We start from the raw sequence: 25,644 nt of genomic DNA, 5'->3' as shown, positions 1-25,644 counted from the left end.
TGACACCCAGGTCTCGTTGCACCTCCCCTTTTCCTAATCAGCCACCATTCAGATAATAATCTGTTTTCCTATTTTTGCCACCAAAGTGGATAACTTCACATTTATCTACATTAAATTGCATCTGCCATGAATTTGCCCACTCACCCAACCTATCCAAGTCACCCTGCATCCTCTTAGCATCCTCCTCACAGCTAACACTGCCACCCAGCTTCGTGTCATCCGCAAACTTGGAGATGCTGCATTTAATTCCCTCATCCAAGTCATTAATATATATTGTAAACAACTGGGGTCCCAGCACTGAGCCTTGCGGTACCCCACTAGTCACCGCCTGCCATTCTGAAAAGGTCCCGTTTATTCCCACTCTTTGCTTCCTGTCTGCTAACCAATTCTCCACCCACACCAATACCTTACCCCCAATACCGTGTGCTTTAAGTTTGCACACTAATCTCCTGTGTGGGACCTTGTCAAAAGCCTTTTGAAAATCTAAATATACCACATCCACTGGTTCTCCCCTATCCACTCTACTAGTTACATCCTCAAAAAATTCTATGAGATTCGTCAGACATGATTTTCCTTTCACAAATCCATGCTGACTTTGTCCGATGATTTCACCGCTTTCCAAATGTGCTGTTATCACATCTTTGATAACTGACTCCAGCAGTTTCCCCACCACCGACGTTAGGCTAACCGGTCTATAATTCCCCGGTTTCTCTCTCCCTCCTTTTTTAAAAAGTGGAGATACATTAGCCACCCTCCAATCCTCAGGAACTAGTCCAGAATCTAACGAGTTTTGAAAAATTATCACTAATGCATCCACTATTTCTTGGGCCACCTCCTTAAGCACTCTAGGATGCAGACCATCTGGCCCTGGGGATTTATCTGCCTTCAATCCCTTCAATTTACCTAACACCACTTCCCTACTAACATGTATTTCGCTCAGTTCCTCCATCTCACTGGACCCTCTGTCCCCTACTATTTCTGGAAGGTTATTTATGTCCTCCTTAGTGAAGACAGAACCAAAGTAATTATTCAATAGGTCTGCCATGTCCTTGCTCCCCATAATCAATTCACCTGTTTCTGTCTGCAGGGGACCTACATTTGTCTTTACCAGTCTTTTCCTTTTTACATATCTATAAAAGCTTTTACAGTCCGTTTTTATGTTCCCTGCCAGTTTTCTCTCATAATCTTTTTTTCCCCTTCCTAATTAAGCCCTTTGTCCTCCTCTGCTGAACTCTGAATTTCTCCCAGTCCTCAGGTGAGCCACTTTCTCTGGCTAATTTGTATGCTTCTTCTTTGGAATTGATACTATCCCTAATTTCTCTTGTCAGCCACGGGTGCACTACCTTCCTTGATTTATTCTTTTGCCAAACTGGGATGAACAATTGTTGTAGTTCATCCATGCAACCTTGAAACGCTTTGGTCGGGGGAAAAGTGATGTCTACCATGCGTCTCTGGAGGCAGAAACACCGCGGAACCCGGAGTCCGAGCCGACGCAATCAGTAGGGCGGCTCTGCTCACGGTGGGAAAATAAACCGGCCCGGCCCTACCCTCCCCTCCCCCGCTCCACACACACAAACGCTGCTTTCACTGAGGTGCCAGACTGGTTGGTTACGTAATAAAGACCGTTCTGTAATTCGCCACGACGTCAGTAACAGCCAGCTCTTTGTGTCTGTCTGTTTGCAACTGTAAACCCCAGCGACCAATGAATATTACGCGTTTAACTGGAAACAAACTGCAGCACAAGATAACAGGAGTCAAACCCACCGAAGTGAGTTCGGTCTCTTCCCACTGAGTACCTGAGCTGCAGGAGCCGCCGCGCTGCGGAGGTGTGACCGAGGGAACTAGGGCGTATAATCACTTCTCCGATTTCCGGGGTGCCACGATAAGGAACACGTTCACGACAACATCACCAGGAGTAGATCAGGGACAGTCTGCCAGCATGGGTGACAGCAGGTAAATGGGAAGTGTGGTAACACTTTCACGACAAGCCCACCCGCATCGGTATAACTGAGATAGTCTGCCAACGGGTAAACGGGAGTTTGTGGACACTGACACTAAGCCCACCCGCTCCGAAGTATAGTGGAGACAGTCTGCCAATGTGGGAGACAGCGGGTAAACAGGAGTTCGTGAATTCTTTCCGGCGAGCCCGAAGTGTAGCAGAGATAGTCAACCAACACGGCTGACGACAGGTATATGGGAGTTCGTGCTCTGCATCCCAGTAGCATGAAGTGTAGGAAACGATGAAAACAACAAACCTCCCTAACTTGTTTGACGGGCCAGCAAAGCTCTTGAGTTTGAAAACCAACTTACCAAATTTCTACATTTTTCAGCGTTTGTTATTTTCATAAGTTATTTGCATGCTGGAAAGGTCTTTTAAAATATAAAAATGGTTATTGGTTTTATGTCTTCTAGCTTTTGACAGGCTCAGAGGTAGCACTTTTGCTCCTAACTCGGTAGTTAGTTGGTTCAAAACGAGAGCATCAGGCCTGAAACAAACTTATTTTCACTTCGCATAGACACTGCCCGCTGAGTGCAGTGTTTTCTGTGATGGCACTTAGATGCTGGAACCTCAAGTAATACAAAATGAGTGTATTCAGAAAGTCAGGTAGAATCTGTGGAAGGACATGAACCGTGGACATTTTGGATTAAGACCCTTTATCTGGACCTGGGCTAAAACTTGAGTCTGTGAGATGTTGCTGGAGAACTGATCTTTAGAGTGAGATTTGAAGTCATTTGAGATTCTGCCGGTTCATTTTGGCTCAAAATCCAAACTGGTCTCTAAATTGTGATTGTGTGTTTTTTTTTTGGAGGGGGCAGCTGCTTGGAGGTGAGGAAGATCTATTTCTGCACCTCCCATGGGGTGGCTGATGTGTGGGTTCCACAGGGAATAGGGTTGTTTGGGATGTTGCACACTCCCATTGGAAGAAGGCCTGCTGTGTTGCACCTTGTAAGTTGAAATGGTCATTGACTTCCTGAGTAATCATGCACCCATTTTGAGTTATCTGATGCCAGGGTTTCCACTGAGTGGCTGAGGGCAATAAAATCATTATGAGGAGATTTGACAATGTCCTTCAAGCTCAAACAGTGTAAGAATAGTCTAGCAGCCGCTCAGTGTGAAGCATGTGTGTGATGTGACCCACCCACAGAGCTAGTTGGGTAGACCATAAAACTGCAAAAGGAAGAGCCCCTTCAAGCCATGATATTGTGCCAAACTAATTAAACCAGTGATTGAAGGAACAGCTAAACTAATCCCATCTACCCCCTCCCCCATAATGTTTGTATTCCTCCATTCATGTGCCTATCTAAAGAGCCGCCTTAAGCACCTCTTTTGTATTTGCCTCCACTGCTACCCTGGCAGTGCATTCCAAGCACCCACCATTCTTTGTGGATATAAAACAAAATTTGTCCCACACCTCTCCTTTCAACTTAGCCCCTCATCTCTAGTTGTCCTCTAGTTTTGGCCATTTAACTCTGAGAAAAAGGTACTGGCTGTCCATGCTGTACTGCTTATAATCTTAGAATCTTCTGTATCCCCTTGGCTTCTGCTACTCCATGAAAAACACAACCCATATCTGTCCAAACTCTCATTGTAAGCACGTGCCCTTTAACCCAGGCAGTAATCTGGTAAGTCTCTTCTGCACCTTCTCCAAGGCATCCACATTCTTCTATAATGGAGGGGTCAGAATTGAATGCAATTCTCCGGATGTGGCCTCAGAGTTCCATGAAGTTATAGCATAACTTCCTTGAACTCAATGCCTTGATAATGTGAGGTATTGATGTTAGCCTTGGGCTAAGACACTAATTCATCTAATTTGACGACAGCCAAATTTGAGAAGGATTCTTCCAGTTAAGATGGCATACTGAACGTGTGCAAGTGCTTTCTGGTAGGCAAAAGGTTAAGAAATCTATCTAAAAGCACCACTAAAAGTACCTTTTCTGTGGGAAATTGTGTTAAGTTATCACCACGAACAGTGAAGGGGCTAGCTATGGTGAGGTGAGTTCAGGGAATGAGCCATGATCATGTATTGCAGAATCATTGCAGATGGAGCTCCGATGCCCATACAACAGGCCTGGGAGTGAGGTTGGATTGCTCTGGGTGCCAAGAGGAGAAGTCAGGGCTTGGGTAGAGGTGATATGGTGCCCATACAACAGGCCTGGGTTGGATGGCTCTGGTTTCTGAGCTGGTTTGAAGAGCTTGAGAGTGGCTTTGGGACGGGTGGCGAAATCTGGGCCCGGAGCAAGTTGCCAGGTGGCGTGGTCTAGGCCTGGAGCCTTTCACTCCAGAGGTGTCCAGGTCCTAGTGAGAGGTACAATTTAAATGCCAGTCCAGATCAGAGATGAGAGGCAATTTTGCTCACTCTTCATGACATTCGCTGCTCTCTCCAGAATGCAGAGTCTTAAGCTACAGTGGTGTCCTGGTCCTAGTGCAAGGTATGGTTCACTGTTTAGACAATTTAAACACTGGCCCAGATCAGAGGCGAGAGCCGATTTTGTTTGCTCTCCGTGATGTTCACTCTTCTCTCCAGGATGTGGAACCTTTTGCTGTTCTGTTGTTTGGTCAACTCAAATGCCTGCCCTGACAGACTGAAACGACAGAGTGTTGGGGTCCAGGGCGACAGATGATTTCGCTCGCTCTCTGCGATGGTCACTCCTGTCTCGCTCTTTCTATGGCACTGAGGCTATGAAGACTGCCCCGGCTGTGATGAACTGATGAGGATATGATATGCCAGCTGATATGAACTGATATTGGCCAGGGTTTGGACCTGAGAACTCAATTTTTTGTTCAATTTGTAGTTGTTCACACCAATTGTTTGCATGTTGTGGGTATTTTTTTCTCTCTTGAGTATTGGGTGTTAATTTTTATTTTTTTTTCTTTAATTGGGTTCTTTTTGGGTTTCTTGTTTTGTGGCTACCTGTTAGCAAACAATGATTCAGCGTATGTGACAAAAGAAAAGTAAGAGTTAGCATTTCACATTGATAACCTTCATGTAGAAATTTCATTGGAAAGGTTGTCAACTCTGTTGCTGTCTCCACAGAAGCTATCTGGGTATTTCCAGCATTTATTGTTTTTCTATTGGATTTTCAGTGTCTGCTGCTTTTTGCTTTTGATCAGTAATTTAAGAGATAGAGTATTTTGTGTGACTGATGCAGATGGAATGGGTCAAAATGGCTTCTGCCTGTATTGTATATTTTCTGTCATATTATTTATCTCCTGGTCATTTTCAGCAATACATTCTCCACACCTTCCGGTAGATGAGCCAAGAGTCCCTGCGCAAAGAAGTTGTTTTGCAGATTTCACTGTTGAAGCTATGTAATGACGTTTAAATGAATGGTTTTACTTCCTCCATGCTGTGAGATGAGGGCTCTGTTGGCCAGGGTTAACCATGGATATTGCATTCTAGCTGTCTGGAATTGCAAGCCGGGGCAGTACGATATGGAGAGCAAGCTGTTGCTCGTGCAGCAAGCACCCCCTCTCCACGCATCTGATGAACCCAGAGGAATGGTAGAGACCGATACAGTAGGGTACCAGCAGTATCCCAGGACTTGCCACTCAACATTGAATGTACTACTCAATGTAGGACTGCCTTAGGGAGTCCAACTCTGGATCTTTCCCTTGGAGTTTACTCCCGAATTCTCCCCTATGAATGGGTATAGCTGCAAGGTAGTGGAGGTTTGAGATCAGAGTCTTTCTTCTCCTAGGTAAGCTGCCAACCACAGCTAACAAGCCCCATCTGACCAAATCTTACTAACCACTTTAATTTCTACTCTAGGAGAGTGAATTTGAATTACTTTAGTTCTTTTTATACTGTACCAACACTGCACTTCCTACAGGAAGTCAGATTAAATTCCTTTCCAAATCTGTAAGTTTTCAGGCTGTATGTCTGCCGTGTTAATGATTACTAAAAATGCAAACACTGTGAAATTATTTAAAAAAATGCATATATTAGCAGTCTTCTCTTCCATGCAACCCAAAAATCTGTAATCCTCCTCAGATCTTGTGTCTGGTGAGGGAGTGAAACTGCTTCTCTTAAAAACAATTGAAAACCAAAGAATTGCAGAAGTAGGAAATCTGAAATAACACAGAATTCTGGAAACACTTAGCAGGTGAGGGAGCATTTGTGGAGAGAGAGAAAATTTAATGGTTCAAGTTTAAACCTATCAGAAATGGAGATATGAGAACATAAGCAACACACATCAAAGTTGCTTGAATTTCCAGCATCTGCAGAATTCCTGTTATATGAGAACATAAGTTTGTTTTGAATTGTTGAGATGGACAAGACATAAGGAATTTTGCTGTTTATCAACCAGATAGATTAAATGTGTAAAAACTAGGTGCAGATCAGAATTATTACTAAGAGTTGAGAGCAGAAGAATGTGAGACACCCCGAGCAAATCGGATAGTGTCTGGGGAGTGGTGGGGGAGGGACGGAATTCTGATTGCACTTAAATAATTTGCAACATAACTTCAGTTCTGATACAATTATAAAAATAGCTGAAATTTTGAGTGTAGTGTCGAATCTTGAAGACTGCTGTCTTCTCATATGCTAGATAAAGTGCAATTGGTCAGGCTTGTGTTGATCGTGGGTCTCTAGGTGGGATGGAGAATTTATGCTGAGAGCTTGGAAGTGCACATTCCCCTGTAGACCAAATGGAGGTGATTCACAATGTGGTCTCTTGATCTGCATTTTTGTTCCACCTGTGTAAAGGACCAAAAGCAAAACACTAGGTTGATTGATGTGTATGTAATCACAGCTTTACTATTTGGGTCCTTTGATAGCAGGTTGAAGGGTAGGGGTGACATTGGAAAGTGTCCTGAAATTTCCAGTTTAAGAAGGCACAGCGATGACTTGCTGGCAAGCAAACCAAACTACGAATTAATCACACTTTTTTTTTTGAAAGAAGATCAAAACAGTCAATAGACTGCAACCTCCCTTTCATGCGGCGCTGAGATTTAGAAACCCCTGTATGACTGCATTTTTGCGGTGTGAACTGAAGTTAGGACAGTTGCAGTGTGGCATGTATGTCCCATATTGAGGGGGTCGGGCCCAGGCCCAGGCCCAAGAGAGGGGAACGAGCCGACGTTTGGCTGCTGGGGTGGGCTTGGAGGTGGTTTGAAGCAGTAGAACCAAGGGCAGTAGAGCCTGGGCCCAAGAGCAAGAAACAAGCTGATGTTTGACAGATTTAAGTGTCGGGCCAGATTGGAAAGGTCAGATATGGGCTGATTCGAGGCGGCGTCCCAAGCCCGGGAGTATAGCGAAGCAGCAGAGTCTGGGTCTGCGAGCAAGGATCAACTCGCATCGCTGCTTGGCTGATTTTTAAATGCCAGGCCTGATTGAAAAGTTAGGATCTTGGGGCTGGAGGTGACGGACGGGCTGGTGTTCAGCTTGCTGCTCGGCAAGGTTTACTTGTCTCTGCGCTATATTGAGCCTGTGGCCTGCAACTAACAGACTCGACTCCACTGGCTGCAGATAGTGACTGGCTTCATGGCTGTGGACTCAATTCAGTGAACTTCAGTCCTGAATGTTATTCACTTATGCTTATTGTTTGCATGATTTATTTTTGCACGTTGGGTCTTTTTTTTAATGGGTTCGATCTTTATTTTGTGGCTGCCTGTAAGGAGACAAGTCTCAAGGTTGTATATAATATACATACTTCAATAATAAATGTACTTTGAACTTTAAACAGGAGTGGTTTGTGGACCAGGGAGAGTGGAAAAGAACAGTATCTTTTGAAGGCTGGGACGTCAGGAATAGGTGGTGTTTAGTGATAGGATCTCGCGAAAGGTGGTAGAGAAGCAAAGTGACGTTAGGAGGGAGGGGAGGGACGTTACCTACTCCCCATTTTATTGGAATGTCATATAACCACGAAGGAAAAGTCAGAATGTCCCTTGAACTTGCTTCATCATTCAGTGAAGAGTATAGCTTAGCATTTGTATCAATGGTACTCTTGCTTCAGTTCCCATAACCCTTCAGATCCTCAGTACCCAAAAATTGATCAGTTTTGCCATAGAATAAATATATCTACCACTCATTTATTGACCTTGAATGCCGCACAAAAGCAAATTTGTTGTCTTATTTAGTATTTCATAATAACATGCAAAATGTGATTATGAATCGGATTAAATAATCTGCCTGAATAATAGATTTGACTTTTTGGCATTACTGTGCAAATGAATTAAAAGGGCAAACTATTTGGAGACTTGGATATTTAGTCATGAGCTTCAGCACTGTGCTTTCAGTGCGGAATAGCAAGTCAAAATACTCATGATAATTCCCAAGACTGGAGCTGGCCCAGGGTAATGTTGGCATGCACGTTCTGATCTACAGATGCAAATCAACAAATAACAAAAAGTCCGTTGTTTTCTAATGAATATGTGGAAGTTAATGGGTCACTTTCGGCTGGCAGCCATTTTCTGCTAGGTTGCTGCAAAGATGAGTGCCAGGACTTGGCTGTTTGCAATCTGTATTAATATCATGCATGAAGGAATAGGTGTGTTTCATCTGTTGGCAATAAAAATTTAGGTATATAAGTAAGGAGCGAATGGGGTGCAGAAAATTGTAAAAGTGTACGGACACATTGAGCCAGGTCATGAAATAGGGATGGATGGGGGAAACTCTTAGAGAAAATCAGAGTATGACTACTTTACCATGCTCTCTCCAACCCCCTCACCCCCATCAACAGAGCACATGAAGAATGGAAAACGGCTAGACTTGATGGAAAGACTGTAATAATAACTGGTGCAAACACTGGAATTGGCAAAGAGACTACAAAAGACCTGGCAAAGAGAGGTACAAAAAACTTCACTGCCTTGAAATTCCCTCGTGTAATGGTTGTATGCCGTAAGTTTTCTTACATCAGGTTAAGTTGGAACTTTATCATTGATAGTTTTTTTTTTCAGTTTCAAATATGCTACATAAACAAAGTGATGTGAGACAAATATTTTCAAGTAAGAAGCTCATTAAATTGGATGGAGAAGGAAGTGTTGGGAGGAGCAGGAAAGAAAGCTACAAAATTGCACAAAATATAAGTCTCAAAATTAGTATTTGAAGACTTGTATTAAGTGGATACACTACCATTGTTTGATTCAAACATTATCTACTTGGTGCTTAGAAACATGGTGAAGCATTTGTGTTCAAAGCCACTCTGCCATCCAATGAGGGCGTGGTAAATTGTTTTTTACAATATAATGTTCCTGCACTCCACTCCCATCCCATACCTATATTATTTGATGTTTAGAAATGTATCTATCCCCCTTCTTAAATTTTCAGCATCCTAGTTTCTGCTATTTCTCTGGTAGAGAAAATTGTACAAGTTCAGCATCACTGAAGAAATTGCACCTTCTCACAGATCTACGTTGTTAACAGTATTCTGAGAGTAATATAGCATTCTAGAACCCATTCCCCAGGTGCAATAGCCTCCCTGAACCCATTTTCCATAAGAACTAAGAAAATAGGCAAAATTAGGCCATTCAGCCCATCGAATCCACTCCACCATTTGATCATGGCTGGTTTATTATTTCCTCTCAACCTTATTCTCCAACCTTCTCCTTATAACCTTTGATACCCAAGTTAATCAAGAACTAATCACTCTCTGCTTTAAATTCACCCAGTGACTTGGCCTCCACAGCCATCTGTGGCAATGAATTCCTCTAGCTAAAGAAATTCCTTCTCATCTCTGTTCTAAAGCTGTGAGCTAACCTTGAGGCTCTATAAAACTCAGGTATGATCACACTTGGAGTATTGCCTTCAGTTCTGGTCACCCCATTAAAGGAAAGACGTGGGAGTTTAGAGGGCGCAGAGGAGATTTACCAGGATTAGAGAGCATGTCCTGTGAGGAAAGGTTGAGTGAGCTGGTGCTTTTCCTTTTGGATCTAAGAAGGATGAGTGGTGACTTGATAGAGGTATATATGAAAGACTAGCTTTATTTGCCATATGTACGTCGAAACATACAGTGAAATGTGTCATTTGTGTCAACGACCAGCACATTCTGCGTCAACAAGCATGCCTTTAGAATGTGGGAGGAAACTGGAGCACCCATGGAAAGCCTACATAATCCTGGGTAGAACGTACAAACTCCTTACAGACAACAGTGGGGATCGAAGTCCAATCTGTGATTGCTGGCGCTACAGAGTGTTGCGTTAAATGCAGCGCTACTGTGCCGCACTGTTATGACAATGAGAGGCAATGGATAGACTGGCCAGCCAGCACATTTTTCTCAGGTTGGCAATGACTAATGAGAGATCATAATTTTAAGGCAGTTGGAGGGAAGTATAGGAGGGATGGCAGAGGTAGTTTTGTTTTACACAGATTGGTAAATGTGTGGAATGCATTACCATGGGTGGTGGTAGAGGGGGATACGTTAGGGAGATTTAAGGGATTCACAGGTATGTGAATGAAAGAAAAATGAAAGACTGTGGAAGGGAATTAGATTGATCTTGGAGTAGGTTAAAAAGGTTTGTACTATTCCATGTTCTAAAAATGTCCTTCTATTCTACGGCTGTGTCCTCTGGTCCAAGACTCTCCACATCCACTCTCTAGGATTTTCAGTTGTCCCCCATTCTTCTAAACTCCAGCAAGTACAGGCCCAGAGCCTTCAAATGTTCCTCATACATAAACACTTCCATTCCTGGGATTATTCTTGAAAACCTCCTCTTGACCCATCTCCATTGCCAGCATATTTTGTTCTTCGATAAGGGGCGCAAAACTGTTCATGATATTCCAAATATTATCTGACCATTGTCTTACAAAGCTTTAGCATTGCATTCTTGCTTTTATATTCTAGTCCTCTTAAAGTGAGTGTTAACATTGCATTCGCCTTTCTTACTACTGACTCAGCCTGCAAGTTAACCTTTAACGAAGTGTATGGTCCTGCACTAGAACTCCCAAGTCCCTGTGCACTCTGATTTCTGAATTTTCTCCCTTTTAAAAATAGTCTATGTCCTTATTCCTTCTATCAAAGTTCAGGGCTATATATTGTATTCCATCTGCCATTTCTTTGCCATTCTTCTAATCCATCCAATTCTTCTTCCAGACTCCCTGCTTCCTCAGCACTACCTGCCCCTCCACCTATCTTTGTATATAATCTGCAAACTTGGCCACCAAACCATTAATTCTGTCATCCAGATCATTAACATATATCATGAAAAGTAGTGGAACCAACACCAAGCCCTGTGGAATGCTGCTAGTTAACTGGCATCCAACAGAGAAGACCCCTCTTATTGCCACTCTTTGACTTCTGCCAGTCAGCCAATCGTCTCTTTGGTGTCTTTCCTGTTAAGGCTCAAGCTCTTATTTCCAGCAGATTTATCAGACAAAATTTCCCCAAGTACCCCAAAATCTCTTCCTTAATAATAGATTCTAACACCTGCCTTCCTGTCTTAAAGAATGGAGTGACATTTGCAATTTTCCACTCCTCTGAAATCATTACGGTATCTAGTGATTCTTGAAAGCTGTTTACTAATGCCTCCACAATCTCTTCACCTTCCTCTTTCAGAACTCTGGGAAGTAGTCCACCAGTCTGGTGAACCTTTGCTGCAATCCTTCTGTGGCAACTTCCTTCAGGTTAATAGATCCTAAGTTGTATTTCACCAATGCCCTGAATAATTGTTGAATTACACATAGCATTAGTGTAACGCTATTACAGGATCTAGATCAATTGCAGATATGGCAGATACACTATAACCCAGCCAAATATGAGCTGTTGCACTTTGGAAGATTAAAGGTAAAGAGAGAGTGCACGGTTAATCATTCCCTTAAAGTAGTTACAGATTTTGGTAGGGTGGTAAAGACATACTTGCTTTTTATTTGTCAAGGCACAGAGTTCAAGAACCAGATAGTTTTTTTAGAGCTTTATAAGACTCTGGTTAGGCCACACCTGGAGTACTGCATTCAGTTCTGGTTACCCCATTGAAGGAAATATGTGGTGGAGGCTTTGTAGAGGATGCAGATGAAGTTTACCAGGATACTGCCTAGATTAGATGGCATGTGCTGTAAGGAAAGTTTGGACAAACTTGGATTGTTTTCTCTAGAATGGCGTTGGCTGAGAGGAAATCTGATAGTTATAAAGTTATAAGAAGCAGACATAGACACCCAGCATCTTTTTTTCAGGGTTAAAATGCTTAATACTAGAGGGCATAATTTAAGGTGAGAAAGGGGAAAGGGGTAAGTTCAAAGGAGATGTGTGGACCAAGTTTCTTTTTAATCAAGTCAGACATCCGACCCTGCAAAAACTCATTTCAGGGAGGTAGCACCATCAATTTGCGGGGACTCCCGGAACTCCCGGGAGAGGTGGGATGTCTGCAACAGAGTAGCTCCTGAGCAGCCAGCCAGCTAGTTTAAATAATGTTAGCTATGCTAAGGAACGAATGACACCTGTTAAACTCACCTCAACATGACTTTTACAGTTTTAACCCACCATGGGCAATAGAAAAGTCACTGTTGCAAACAACGCAGTGAGCCATTATTTTTGACCCCTATTAAGCAGGGGTACACTTTAGGGTAGTCTGGGGTGATGTACGTTTTATATTTTCTTTTTTTTGGAACACTTTGCCATGGCGCGCTCACGCGCTCTCTCTCTCTCTCGTCGCTGTCGCGCACTCTCTCTCTCACTCGCGCGCCCTCGCTTGCTTGTGCTTGCTCTCGCTTTCTCTTGCGTGCACTCTCTCATGCTGGCTCTCGCACTCCCTCTTGCTTTCTCTCTCTCTCGCTCGCTCGCTCTCAAAAAAATTGATTTCCGTGATAGTGTATGTAATTTGCGGGGATCAGGGAGCCACTATTAATATGCGGGAGACTCCCAGAACTTCTGGGAGAGGTGGGATGTCTGCCAAGTGGTGGGCACCTGAGAAATGTTGCAAGAAGTGGTGTTCGAGGCAAATATGATAGAGGCATTCAAGAGGCTTTTAGATAGGCACAAGAATGTGCAGGAATGGAAGGATATGACATTGTGTAAACAGAAGGGATTTGTTTAGTTGGATATTTGATTACTAATTTAATCTGGCACAAAATCTTGGGCCAAATGAAGGGCATGTTGCTATGGTATCCTATGTACCTCAGTGGTACTCAGAGTACGTGATTCTTGGGCAAGTTTGGTGCGATTGGAAGCAGTTTTAATTAGATTAACAGGGGCTGGCATCTGAGTATTGATTCAGAGGAGAGGAAAGCAGACTGGAAGTAGTAGACAGATTGATTTTTTTTGTTTAAGGCAGGAAAGCAAACAGAAAATAATATATCTGACTGTTTAATGGATATACAGACACCAAGGAACATGATGAATAAGGCATATGAGCTGAAGAGACAAATACAAGGAAATATGATACTTGGTTGTTTATGAAACATTAAGCAGAGTAGGCAAGAATTAGTTTTATTTCTGTGAGCATTTGTTTGTTCTGTTCTAACATTTGGTCTTGTTTATGTTTGTGTTTATAGGAGCCCACATTATAATGGCATGCAGGGACACAGAAAAAGGAGATGCTGCAACTAAAGAAATAATAGAGGAAACTGGAAATTCTAATATAGTAGTGAAGAAACTGAATTTAGCTGATACCAAATCTATTCGAGAGTTTGCAGAGCAAATCAATAACGGTATGCTTTGTTTCCAATTGCAATACTTCTATTTTTGAACTATAGCTCTGAACTTTATCACTTACTTGGTTTGCACAATTTGTTGTTTTTTTCTGCACATGTGGAACGAGCTTCCAGCAGAAGTGGTTGAGGCAGGTTTGATGTTCAGTTTAACTTTAAATGACAACAGCTATATGGACAGGAAAGGAATAGACGGTTATGGGCTGAGTGCAGGTCGGTGGGACTAGGTGAGGGTAAGAGTTCGGCACGAACTAAAAAGGCCGAGATGGCCTGTATCCGTGCTGTAATTGTTATATGGTTATTTTGGTTCATGTACAAATGCCCCCCACCCCCCACCAAATCCTCCTAGGGTCAAAAATTAGAAGATCCATTGTTTGTGGCATTTATTTGGAATTGTCAATATTAGAGTGAAGTTGTTAACAACTGTATGTGATCTTGGAAGTGGAGCTTCATTGTAATAATTATTTATTGCAGGCTCCTGCCCAACCACCTAGCATAGGAGCATCAGCACGAGCACCAGAACCCTATTTTTCAATGTGGCCTGAAGATTGGCTGAATACAGTGAACAATGATGGAGAGCTTGGGGGTGTGTTGTTAAGACAGTCAAGGCAGTCTTGGAGCAGCTATTCCTGTTTCTTACCAACCTGTTAGAAATATCAGGTTCAAGCTTATCCCTGTTTACTGGCATTGTTGGAAAAATAATTTTTTTTTTCGGTGAATATACCATTTTTAGGGTTATCATTTAGATAGCATTTTTGTTCGTAGTTAATTTGTCCAGTGGCTGAGGAGGCAACTAAGAGTCACCCAAACTGGCGAGCATAGAGTTGCGTGTAGGGCAGACCAGGGGAGTTGCAGATCAATTGGTAGTTTCATGGTTTGAATGACTATATTCCAGATCTTTAGTTACTGTAAATTCCCCAGCTGCAATCGTGGAATTCAAACTTGTGATTCTGTATCAATGGCCCTGATGTTTGTTTGCTAGTCCTGTCACTTTACCACTGTTCTATAGCAGTGTCAATTATTAACAACCCGTCATATGACAATTATGAACTGAGCATACTAATTTGGAAGAACTTGTCACACAAAAGGTAACATGGGAAGCCACGTTGAGAATGACTTTCAAAGCACACTTTTGAACAAACAAATTAATCTTCTTGTGTGCTAATTATGTAGAAATATACAAGAGCTGACTGTCATTTAGAAATTTATAACTTGCCATTGTATATTCTCTTATATACAGTACAAGTTTTTGATTTTGTGTTTGAATGCTACAAGGGTAATAGCTTTGAAAAAGAGTAATATTTTCTATTGCATTGAATATGTTATAAAAGCATTATAAAGTTATTAATAAGATTTTTTTCTTGTATTCCCCTCTCAGAACAACAGCAGGTTAACATTCTGATCAACAACGCTGGGGTAATGATGTGTCCTTATTTGAAAACGGAAGATGGCTTTGAGTTACAATTTGGAGTCAATCATTTGGGTGAATTTAACTGCAGAAAATCTGTACTTTGTTCTTTTTCTGTAATATTTTGCTTCGTTGCAATTTTCTTTAAAAACTTCATAAAATAAGCATTACAGATTTGCAGTTAAGTATTATTGACTTAAAGTTAGTGTTTGATGATTATTGTGTTCTGTCTTCTCCCTGAAATGGTATGTTTGTTCCAGATTTATATGAAATGCATTTTGAATAATTTGGGAAAGACTTGAGTTTTCATTTCTGTGGGGAAGATTTTAAAACATTTCAATCATACAATTCCTCTGACTGGAGAATGAGAAGGGGATGAAAAGAAATATTTACATTTTTGTGGAAGAAAATGTAGTATCATTGCCAAGTACCAAGAACTTGAAGAATTATTGTACATTTAGGAGACGGAAATGAAGAACAAATTTGGAAGCTCATGCTGCTGTAAGGATTTTACATTTCAGCTTGTCAAGTTTTAAAACGTGTTTGCCTTTATTTTTTTTCAGGTCACTTTTTACTAACCTATTTGCTAATTGATTTGTTAAAACGATCTACTCCTGCTCGAATCATAAATGTCTCTTCAGTGGCACATAAAATGGGAACAATTCAGTTTGATGACTTAAATAGCGAGAAGAGCTACAGTTCAGTGAAAGCCTATGGACAGAGCAAACTAGCCAATATTTTATTTACAAGGAAGTTGGCTAGAAAACTTGAAGGTAAAGTTAAATTTCATGTTTTCAGTAAGAAATACCTGAATTTTGCAATAATGAACCCCATTATGTAATGTGAGTATTGTTTGCATGTAACGTCGGTATCCTACAGTAATGCAATTTGCAATGATCCTTCATTTTCTTTAAAGATCTTTTTTAAAGACTACACTTCTCAAAGTCTGCATTTGATATTTCTGAAATATTTATTCATTGGGTACATAAATTTGCAGCTTTCATTTTGGAGATGGAAATTGGAAGTCGGGAGGTTGTCCAGTCTAGGTCTTTATCCCTTGGAACATAGGAGAATGAGGATTTATCTATACCTCTCATAATTTGAAGCAATTCCATAGATCAAGTCTAAATTAAGGGGCATCTGTTTAGAGTGAGAGGAGACAGATTTAAATGGAACCTGAGGGTCAACTTTCATGCAGAGGGTGGTGAGTATATGGAAGGAGCTGCTGGAAGAAGCGGATGAGACACATAACAATAGCATCATTTAAGAAGCACTTCGATGGATATATAGAGGGGAGGAGCTGAGAGGGGTACAGGGTGAATGCAGGATATTGGGACGAGCTGGGTGGCTACAGTGGTTGGCATGCACTCACTGAGCTATGGGGCCTGTATTTAAGTATGATGTATTGTTATTTGGCTGTGTGTAACATTGTTGTTCCAATAAACTTTCAAATATATCATTTAGTGTTTGCTTTCCATGTTCAAAACATAATACAATGCAGATCAAATCCAATTGAAAGATGGGCATTTTATTTATTTGAGTTTGGGTATTGGAAATTGATTCATGATTGGGGAAATAATACTATCGTATCTGCACAGGTATAAAACTCTACTTTAAACTCATTCAGAATTTTTACATTGTAAAGTAATTTATTTGTGCACTTTCAGTGTTTACAAAAAACACTTTTCTAATTATTGATTCAATAGATATTTTATGAGAACCAGATTTGCAGGATTCAGTTAGAATACTGATAACTTCTGATGTATATGACATTTAACTGCTACAGGTAAATGATATTTGGACACAAATGTAAGTTGTCCTAATGAATTTTCTCAGCCCAAAACGTGGACTATTTATTCCTCTCCATGGATGCTGTGTGACCTGTTGAGTTCCTCCAGCACTTTGTGTGTGTTGGGGTGATTATGTTTTGTAGGTGACAGAAATTGGCGGAGTTATGGATAGGGAGGTGGGCTACTAAAGGAAACAGTAAGAGTTAGGAAATTTTGGTTGGAAAATGGAAGATAATCCGGAATAATGTGAAAATGTTGCATTGTGGGAGCTCGGGTGCAGGTGGAGAGTATACTGCAAATGGCTGGCCCCTTCGGAGCATCGATAGACGTAAAGATTTTGGCAAGATTGACAAGAAATCTAAAGACTTCTCGATCACAAATTGCTAAAGAGCAATTCTTTTTAATAGGCCATAAAATTAAAGACTATTCAAGCACTGGTATTTCTGAGGGATAGAAATGTGAAAGAAAAATCATGTTAAATTTGTAGTTTTGCTTTGATCATTACTGTACATATCTCTAGCCCCTGTTAGATGAAGATATTTCTATTGGAGAAGGTGTACAAAGTAAATTCCCGGATGATATCAAAACTGAGGGGAAGCTTGAAAATGAAAAATTGCACAGGCTGTAGTTCTTTGAAAATAGAAATAAGAGGCAGCTTGACTGAGTAGACAAGAATTTGTAGGGAACACTAAACCTGGGGGAGAGAATGCAAAATAATTGATAAATAGTCATGGGGGGGAACATTTGTATCCTAATACTGATTTTAAAAAATATAATGTACTATCTTAAGAAGTAATTGAGCCAAGTTCCATAGACACCATTTGAGAAACTAGAGGGATATGCTAATGGTTAGCCGAAGAGAAGTTGCAGAAAACTTAGAGGGTCCATGAATATCATCATAGTGCAACAGAGCCAAGCACCCTTTCTCAGGGTCATAGAGTTTGTGTAACTCTATGACTCTAGGTTTCAACTTTAAATTGTATTTCTGCACTTTCTAGGCAAATGGAAAATGTGTATTAAAACTAATATACTGTATAATGGCAATCAAGGGTGTGTTATAATGTTCTACCATGTGAACTAACTTCACTTTTCCTAATAGGAACAAGTGTGTCAGTCTTTGCTTTGCATCCAGGCGTGGTCAGAACTGAATTAGCCAGGCATTTGAATCCTGTAACCCGGTTTGGGTTGGCATTGCTGCGACCTTTTACCAAATCTCCAGAAAATGGTGCCCAAACTACAAGTTATTGTGCAGTAGCGCCAGGACTGGAGAAAGAAACAGGACAATATTTCAGGTAAGTGCAGAATGGAAATAGTGTTTTGTTGCTTTCACTGCATCCCTGTTCAAATTACAATCAATTATTGAGTCTCATGAAAGTTCAGAGGTGAGTAAAATCTCCATTTTGGCGGGAGGGGGGTGTGGAAGTGGGTGTAGGCAAAGGAGAAAAAAGTGACAGAACTGAAGTCTTTAACAATGTAGTTGAAAGGAGGATGAGTTGCCTGGGATTCTGAAATGAGGGAACAAATAAAGGATTAAACCCGTTTCATTTCAATCACTGGATCTAAGGAACAAGGACATTTTTCAGTGTTGATTGTATACATGGGAAGAGTTGGTGAGGTCATGAAACAATTGGGGTTTAAAATTTAATGTTAGAGAATTTTAATCAGAAGTGGTAAGTGGATAGAATAGGTTGCATACAACTGAGTTTTCAATAAACTGAAGTTAAATGAAATATGGCAAGGTAATCTAGAAGATCAAACTGATGATTTCAATAAAAGTTATGAAGAGATGAAAGTAAACCATCTTGGTGATTAGGATATGGCGTCCTTACCTTGTCTGGATCAAAAAAAAACCTCAATGTTTTTCAGTTTGTCTTGACTAATACCATTGCTTGAGGAGGTGTAATTGTTTAAATATTTGTTTTCTCCGGTATCTGGTTTGGAAAAATAGTTCAAAAATTAATTGAACCTGGTTTAAGATTGGCACCTGCTATAAATGTGATGTTCTACTTTCATTTGAATGTTGTTGCTCTGCATACTTCGTAAAATATAGTTGGACTATTGAGTGTCTTATTGAGTATTACAGCTTTTGGGTAAACCTAGCTGTCAACGGTGGAAAGTACTTCTGATATATATAAAGAAGGATCTACTGCTTCCCAGTGTGTATGACAAGTAAACTCTTCTCTGGCTTCCAGCCAGGTACAGATATTGATTTTAACCTACGTTTCGATGACAAACTCTGCCGTCTTCATCGGGGATGATGCCTTGTCATGTCTAGCCTGGTGGTATTTTTACCCCTGGCATGTGAATCATCGTTAGTCCTCATCAGGTTTACGCTGACCCACGTTGTTAACGATCTAATTCCTGTTCTTACTTAGAGTGAGACCTTTGTCCTTGTTAAAATTCTTTTTCTCTAGCTTTATTTCAATGGTCTGCTTCACCAGGCAGTCCCAAAACCCATTGGCGTGGAAACTGGACAGCAGGCTCGGACATAGGGTTTATCGGAAACCTACTCATTCAGAGTTGTACCTCAACAGTAACAGCCACCATCATACCTCACAACATAGAGCGGTTCTTTCTACTTTGATTAACCCTGCAAAAACTATTTCGGACCCAGAGAGTCTTCAAGAGGAAATAAAACAATGACACACGACGTCCAGAATGCCTACAAGTTGAAGGAAATCAATCAGGCCCTTAAAAGAGCTGACAGAAAAGTCAGGAAACCTAACAATGAGGAACAACCCATTGCTACTTCCTATCTTCCATATATTTCCACGGTTTCTGGAAGGGTCACCAGGATTCTGATGAAATACTGGATTAATACTATGCACAAACCTGTAAGGAAGCGCAAATGACAGCTTATGCAGGCAGAAGATAACCTGGGACTCAGAACAGCTGGTGTTTGTAGGACTCCCTGTAAACATGGAGCAGCATATATTGGCCAAATGGGACGCACGGTGGAAACCCACATCAAGGAGCACAGGAGGTGCATCCGGTTGAGTTACCCGGAGAAATCAGCAGTAGCAGAACATTGCATTTGCAATGGCTATAGGATTACCTTCTGCAGAAACCTGATTGGATGAGGACTAACCAATCAGGAAGGATTGACAACAGGGGTATAAATACCACCAGACTAGACATGCCGAGGCTTCATCCCTGATGAAGTTGGCAGAGCTTGTCATCGAACTGTCTGTTAAAACCGATACCTGTACCCAGCTCGAAGCCTGAGAAGAGTTTATTCATGATATGCAGTGCCTACAAAAAGTATTCACTCCCTTGGAAATTTCCATCTTTTATTGTTTTACAACATTGAATCACAGTGAATTTAATTTGGCTTTACAAAGTGATCTAAATTAATTACAAATATAAGACACAATTGATTGCATAAGTATTCACTCCCTTTAATATGACATACCAAATCATCACTGCTGCAGACAATTGGTTTTAGAAGTCACGTAATTAGTTAAATGGAGATCAGTGTGTGCAGTCAAGTTGTTTCAAATTATAGTTGTAAAAATATACCTGTATCTGGAAGAACCAACTGTTAGTGAGTCAGTAATGGCAAAAACTACTCCTTGAAGACAAAAGAACACTTCAAGAAACTCCACGAAAAGGTTATTGAAAAGCACAAGTCAGAAGGTGAATACAAGAAAATTTCCAAGTCACTGAATATCCCTTGGAATACAGTTAAGTCAATCATCAAGAAATAGATAGAATATGGCACAGCTATAAATCTGCTTAGAGCAGGCAGTTCTCAAAAACTGAGTGATCATGCGAGAAGGGGACTAGTGAGGGAGGCCATCAGGTGACCTATGACAACTCTGGAGGACTTTCAAGCTTCGACTGTGCATACAACAATTGTTGCCCGGCTGCTTCATCAGTCACAGATTTATGGGAGAGTGGCAAAGAGAAAGCCACTGTTGAGAAAAAACTCATATCAAATCTGGCTAGAGTTTGCCAGAAGGCATGTGGGAAACTCTGAAGATAGCTGGAAGAAGGGATGAAATCAAAATTGAGCTTTTTGGCTATCAGACTAAATGCTATGTTTGGTGTAAACCAAACACCGCACATCATCAAAAATACACCAACCCTATTGTGAAGCATGGTGGTGGCTGCATCATACTGTAGGGTTGCTTCACTGCAGCAGACCCTGGAAGGCATGTGAAGGTAGAGGTAGAATGCAGCGAAGTACTGGGAAATCCTGGAGGAAAACCTGATGCAGTCTGCAAGAGAACTGCTACTTGGGAGAAGATTTGTTTTCCAGCAAGAGAATTACCCCAAAATCGAAGCCAAAGCTACACAGGAATGGCTTAAAAACAACAAAGTTAATGTCCTGGAGTGGCCAAGCCAGACTCCAGACCTCAACCCAACTGAGAATTTGTGGCTGGACTTGAAAAGAGCTGTTTACTCATGATCCCCATGCAATCTGACAGAGCTTGAGCAGTCTTGTAAAGAAGAATGGGGGAAATTGCAGTGTCTAGATCTGCAAACCTCATAGAGACCTATCCACACAGACTCAAGGCTGTAATTGCTGCCAAAGATGTGTCTACTAAATACTGACTTGAAGGAGATGAATATTTATGCAATCAATTATTTTGTGTTTTATATTTGTAAATAATTTAAATCACTTTGTAGAGATCTATTTTTACTTTGACACAAAGAAGTCTTTTTCTCCTGATCAGTGTCAAAAAAAAGCCAAATTAAATTCATTGTGATTCAATGTTGTAAAACAATAAAACATGAAAACTTCCAGGGGGCGGCGGGGGGGGGGGGTGGTGAATACTTTATATGTGTACTGTATAAGGTTATGAAAAATTAAGTCTGTTCTGTTTCATTTACATCAGAAATTTCAATGTGTGCTTTTTCATTTTTTTTTAAAATCCAGTGACTGTGATCGTGCACCTTGTTCAGCAGCTGCCTGCAATGATAAAACTGCAAAGAAGTTGTGGGAAGTAAGCTGCCAAATGCTGGAAATTGATTGGCAGTGAGAAATTAATATGATGTGTTTAAGCTCAATTTACTTGTACTATTTTAATTAACAAAACTTGAGCTTGTATCTGAATAATAGAATAACATTAATTTTGTCAATAATTTTTCTGAAGTATGATAGTTCTCGTGATATTTACATTGTTTATATTTATAAGCTCAATGTAGGCCATATGCTTAGATATATACAGTTTTGTTTCCTTTTATTGCTTTAATCATAATTCTAATGTTTCTTAAAAATTGTACATTTTCTTTATATCTGACACTACTGTCCTTTTCTGCTTGCATTAATTTGCCATTTTTGTAGTGCCTTATTAGCATAAATTGAATAAAAATAATATGATATATTGAACTTATGGCTTTAAGATGTTGTACAATTGACTGTATCATCATCTGTTTATATAGGAGTAGAATAAAATATTCTGGACAATTACCTAGCTGTGACTGTGCTTGTGTTATGATCAGCTTGAGATATTGGTTAGCAACACTTGATTTATCATCAGGTTTTGTGGTTGAATAAGGAAATCTTAATGGAACATTCTTAATGGCGTGAATATCAGACTGCTGGAAAATGACTATGGAGAGGTAGTAATGGGGGAGTGTGGACAAAGAAATGGCAGATGAACTTAATAAGTATCCTGTGTCACTCCTTACTGCAGAAGACACTAGCAGTATGCCAGAAATTCGAGTGTCAACGGGCAAAAGTGAATATCCTATCTCAGGGAGGTAGCTGAAGAGACTGTGGAGGCATTAGGAACGATCTTTCAAGAATCACTAGACTCTGGAGTGGTTCCTGAGGACTTGAACATTGCACGTCAATCCACTCTTTCAGAATGGAGGGAGGCAGAAGAAAGGAAATTATAGTAACACACATAAAATGCTGGAAGAACTCAGCAGGACAGGCAGCATCCATAGAAAAAGTACAATTGACGTTTCGGGCCGAAACCCTTTGGCAGGACTTATTTGTTTATGTAGGTTCGGCCAGAAACACCGATTGTACTTTTTTTCATAGATGCTGTCTTGCTTGCTGAGTTCCTCTAGCATTTTGCGTGTGTTGCTTGGATTTCCAGCATCTGCAGATTTTCTCCTGTTTGTTTGAAAGGAAATTATAGGCCAGTTAGCCTAACTTCAGTGGTTGGGAAGATGTTGGAGTCCATCATTAAGGATGAGGTTTTGGGGTACTTGGAGGCACATGATAAAATAGACCAAAGTTAGCACCTTTTTCTGAAGAGGAAATCTTGCCTGACAAACCTTTTGGAATTCTTTCAGGAAACAACAGGATAGACAAAGGAAAGTCGGGGGGTTGTTTATTTGGGTTTTTGTAAGGCATTTGACGAGGTGTTGCACATGAGGCTGCTTAACAAGTTAAGAGCCCATGTTATTTCAGGAAAAGTACTGTCATGGACAGAAGATTGACTGACTGACAGGGAGCAAAGAGTGAGAATAAGGGAGGCCTTTTTTGGTTGGCTGCTAGTGACTGGTAGTGTGCCACAGGGGTCAGTGTTGTGCCTGCTTCTTTTCACATTTTATGTCAATGATTTGGACGAAGGAATTGATGGCTTTGTGGCCAAGTTTGTGGATGATATGAAGACCGGTAGAGTGGCAAGTAATATTGAGAAAACAGTAAGTCTGTAGAAGGACTTGGACTGGAACAATGGACAAAGAGTAGTAGATGTTATGCACTTTGGCAGAAGGAGTAAAGGCATGAACTATTTTCTAAATGGAAAGAAAATTCAAAAATCCAAGGGGCAGAGAGACTTGGGAGTTACAGGTTGAGTTGCTAGTAAAGAAAACAAATGCAATGTTAGCATTCATTTTGAGAGGACTAGAATGTAAGAGCAAGGATGTGATGCTGATGCTTTATAAGGCAGTTGGTCAAACCACATTTGGGGTATTGTGAGTAGTTTTGGGCTCTTTATCTAAGACTATGTGCTGGCTGTGGAGAGAGTTCCAAGGAGGTTCACGAGAATGAAAGGATTAACATAGGAGGAGCATTTGATAGCTCGGGCCTATTATCACTTGAGTCTAGAAAACTGAGGGGAGGATCTCATTGCAACCTATGGAATATTGGAAGGTCTGGAAAAAGTGGATATAGAGAGAATGTTTTCTATGGGGGGAGTATGGAATAAGAGGGCACAGCCTCAGAATTGAGGGATGTCCATTTAGAACAGAGGTGTGGAAAATTTTCTTTAGACAGAGGGTGGTGACTGTGGAATTTATTGTCACAGATGGCTGTGGGTATATTTAATGTAGAGGTTGATAGGCTATTTATAAATCAGGGTGTCAAGGTTATGGGGAGAAGGCAGGACAATGAGGCTGAGAAGAAAACAAATCAGCTATGTTGGGATGACAGAGTTGACTCGATGGGCTGAATGACCAATTCTTCTCCTCATATGTTGGCCCTTCCATTCCTGCGATCATTCTCGTGAACTTCCTCTGGACCCTCTCCAATAGCCTCTCAGCAGGTCCAAGGGAACACCCTGACAGGCCCTGTCGATTTATCCTCCTTAATTTGTCTGAGTAACACCACCTCTTTTGTGATTGATATACAGTCCATGACCTTATTGCTGTATTACCTGACTTTGATAGACTCTGTGTCTGTCTTCCAAGTAAATACAGATACAAAACATCCATTTATAATCTTTCCCCATCTCTTTCGGTCATCTATACATGGAACAACCTGAGACTAAAGGAGAAATGTGGATGTTCTATATTAGTTTTATTTTCCTGAGAATATGATTACTCAGGGAAGTTAAGGTTGATTTGACATCTTGTGTTTGGGGAGACTGTACTGAGCTGTAACCAGCCTCATTATCCAGAGGATCTTTGAGATGGAATTATCCAGTATTTAGAATTGTAAAATTAGTAGACGAATGTGTTCTTGCCTGTTTTCTGGTAGCATCTGTGCATGTGTCTCTCCTCTGCTTTTGAAGAGATCAATATTCTTGCTTTGTATTTGATTTTCAGCATTGTGTAGTGTATTATGCAGTTAATAGCCATCCTTTATTTTTCTGTTTTATATTAAGTAAAACAGCAGGGTTCACTCCTGTAAGATAATGGTCTATGGATTACTTGCATGCATTCTTTTCCTTCGGCTGGCAGGTGCATTGGTCTGGTCACTTGATTTACTCCAAAGATGCAACCACCTGTGCTGCGTGTTCCTTTGTTCTCTATAATTAGAATATCCTTTGCAATTTCTCTGTAGATCAAGTGGCAGGGTGAGGTAGGGTCTATACTTTGTCTCCTCCACAGATTCTGAGTGTCTGATGTGAGGTGAAGATGACTGTTGCATTTCATACTGGACAGATGAGCCACCTGTATCATTTGCTCAAAATCTAAGTCTGAGATCCCATTAGTGATCTTATTTATAATGGCATAATAACTGTTGGGTATGCTTCACATCCTTTTACCTTGTTCGTATCGAGCACCCCCTATTGTGTAAAGGGATGCTATGTTTTAGGAAGCCCTTTCTGGAAAAGTCTCACTACAGAGGCCTTACACATTTGACTTGAGTACATACTATGGCGTCTGTAATAAGCAGAGGCATCTCTGGTGGTCTCACTTGATTATAGCTGCCCCAAGCTTTATGCAACTTCCACATCATCATATGTAAAGGTTAATTCATTTATTTAAATATGTTTTTATTTTTGCCTTGACTCTTTTTTTGCTTTTTCTTTCACCTCAGCAAGAATAACTGTTTTCCTGTATGTGTAAGTAATGCCAAGGCGATAATTACGCAACCATTTACATTGTTACCGTACATCCATTAAAATAACATTTACCAAGTTCTTGAATGAAACCTTATTGCCAATGGTAAATTAATTCATCCAGTGGGCTGCATATGAAACCACTTAATAAGTGGAAATGACCTGCTTGACTTCTG

At 40.8% G+C, this 25,644-nt stretch overlaps 1 protein-coding gene across 3 annotated transcripts; it reads left to right on the top strand.

Annotated features, from left to right (window-relative positions):
- The first annotated feature begins 1,626 nt into the window (after positions 1-1,626).
- Positions 1,627-22,183, top strand: LOC134343594 (retinol dehydrogenase 12-like). Of its 3 annotated transcripts, none has more exons than XM_063042352.1 (7): positions 1,627-1,953; positions 8,683-8,789; positions 13,425-13,580; positions 14,959-15,063; positions 15,552-15,761; positions 17,878-18,070; positions 21,661-22,183. In XM_063042352.1, the coding sequence occupies exons 1-7, from the start codon at positions 1,940-1,942 to the stop codon at positions 21,761-21,763; spliced, it is 888 nt and encodes a 295-aa protein (XP_062898422.1). In that variant the 5' UTR covers positions 1,627-1,939; the 3' UTR covers positions 21,764-22,183. The 3 variants fall into 3 exon arrangements, with proteins under 3 accessions (XP_062898422.1, XP_062898423.1, XP_062898424.1); XM_063042353.1 differs by lacking the exon at positions 1,627-1,953 and adding an exon at positions 1,972-2,189; XM_063042354.1 differs by lacking the exons at positions 1,627-1,953; positions 8,683-8,789 and adding an exon at positions 11,862-11,989.
- Positions 22,184-25,644: the final 3,461 nt, after the last annotated feature.

Source organism: Mobula hypostoma, chromosome 3 (genome assembly GCF_963921235.1).
Source record: "Mobula hypostoma chromosome 3, sMobHyp1.1, whole genome shotgun sequence".
In the NCBI taxonomy this organism is placed as follows: Eukaryota; Metazoa; Chordata; class Chondrichthyes; order Myliobatiformes; family Myliobatidae; genus Mobula; species Mobula hypostoma.
The sequence above is the reverse complement of the archived record's forward strand: the minus strand, read 5'-3'. Positions and strand labels throughout refer to the sequence as shown.

What these genes read in the sequence shown, in the direction of transcription:
- LOC134343594 (XM_063042352.1), top strand. An exon ending in AAAAGACCTGGCAAAGAGAG is followed by an intron (nt 8,790 to 13,424) that starts GTACAAAAAACT and finishes TTGTGTTTATAG; the next exon opens with GAGCCCACATTATAATGGCA. An exon ending in ATTTGGAGTCAATCATTTGG is followed by an intron (nt 15,064 to 15,551) that starts GTGAATTTAACT and finishes ATTTTTTTTCAG; the next exon opens with GTCACTTTTTACTAACCTAT.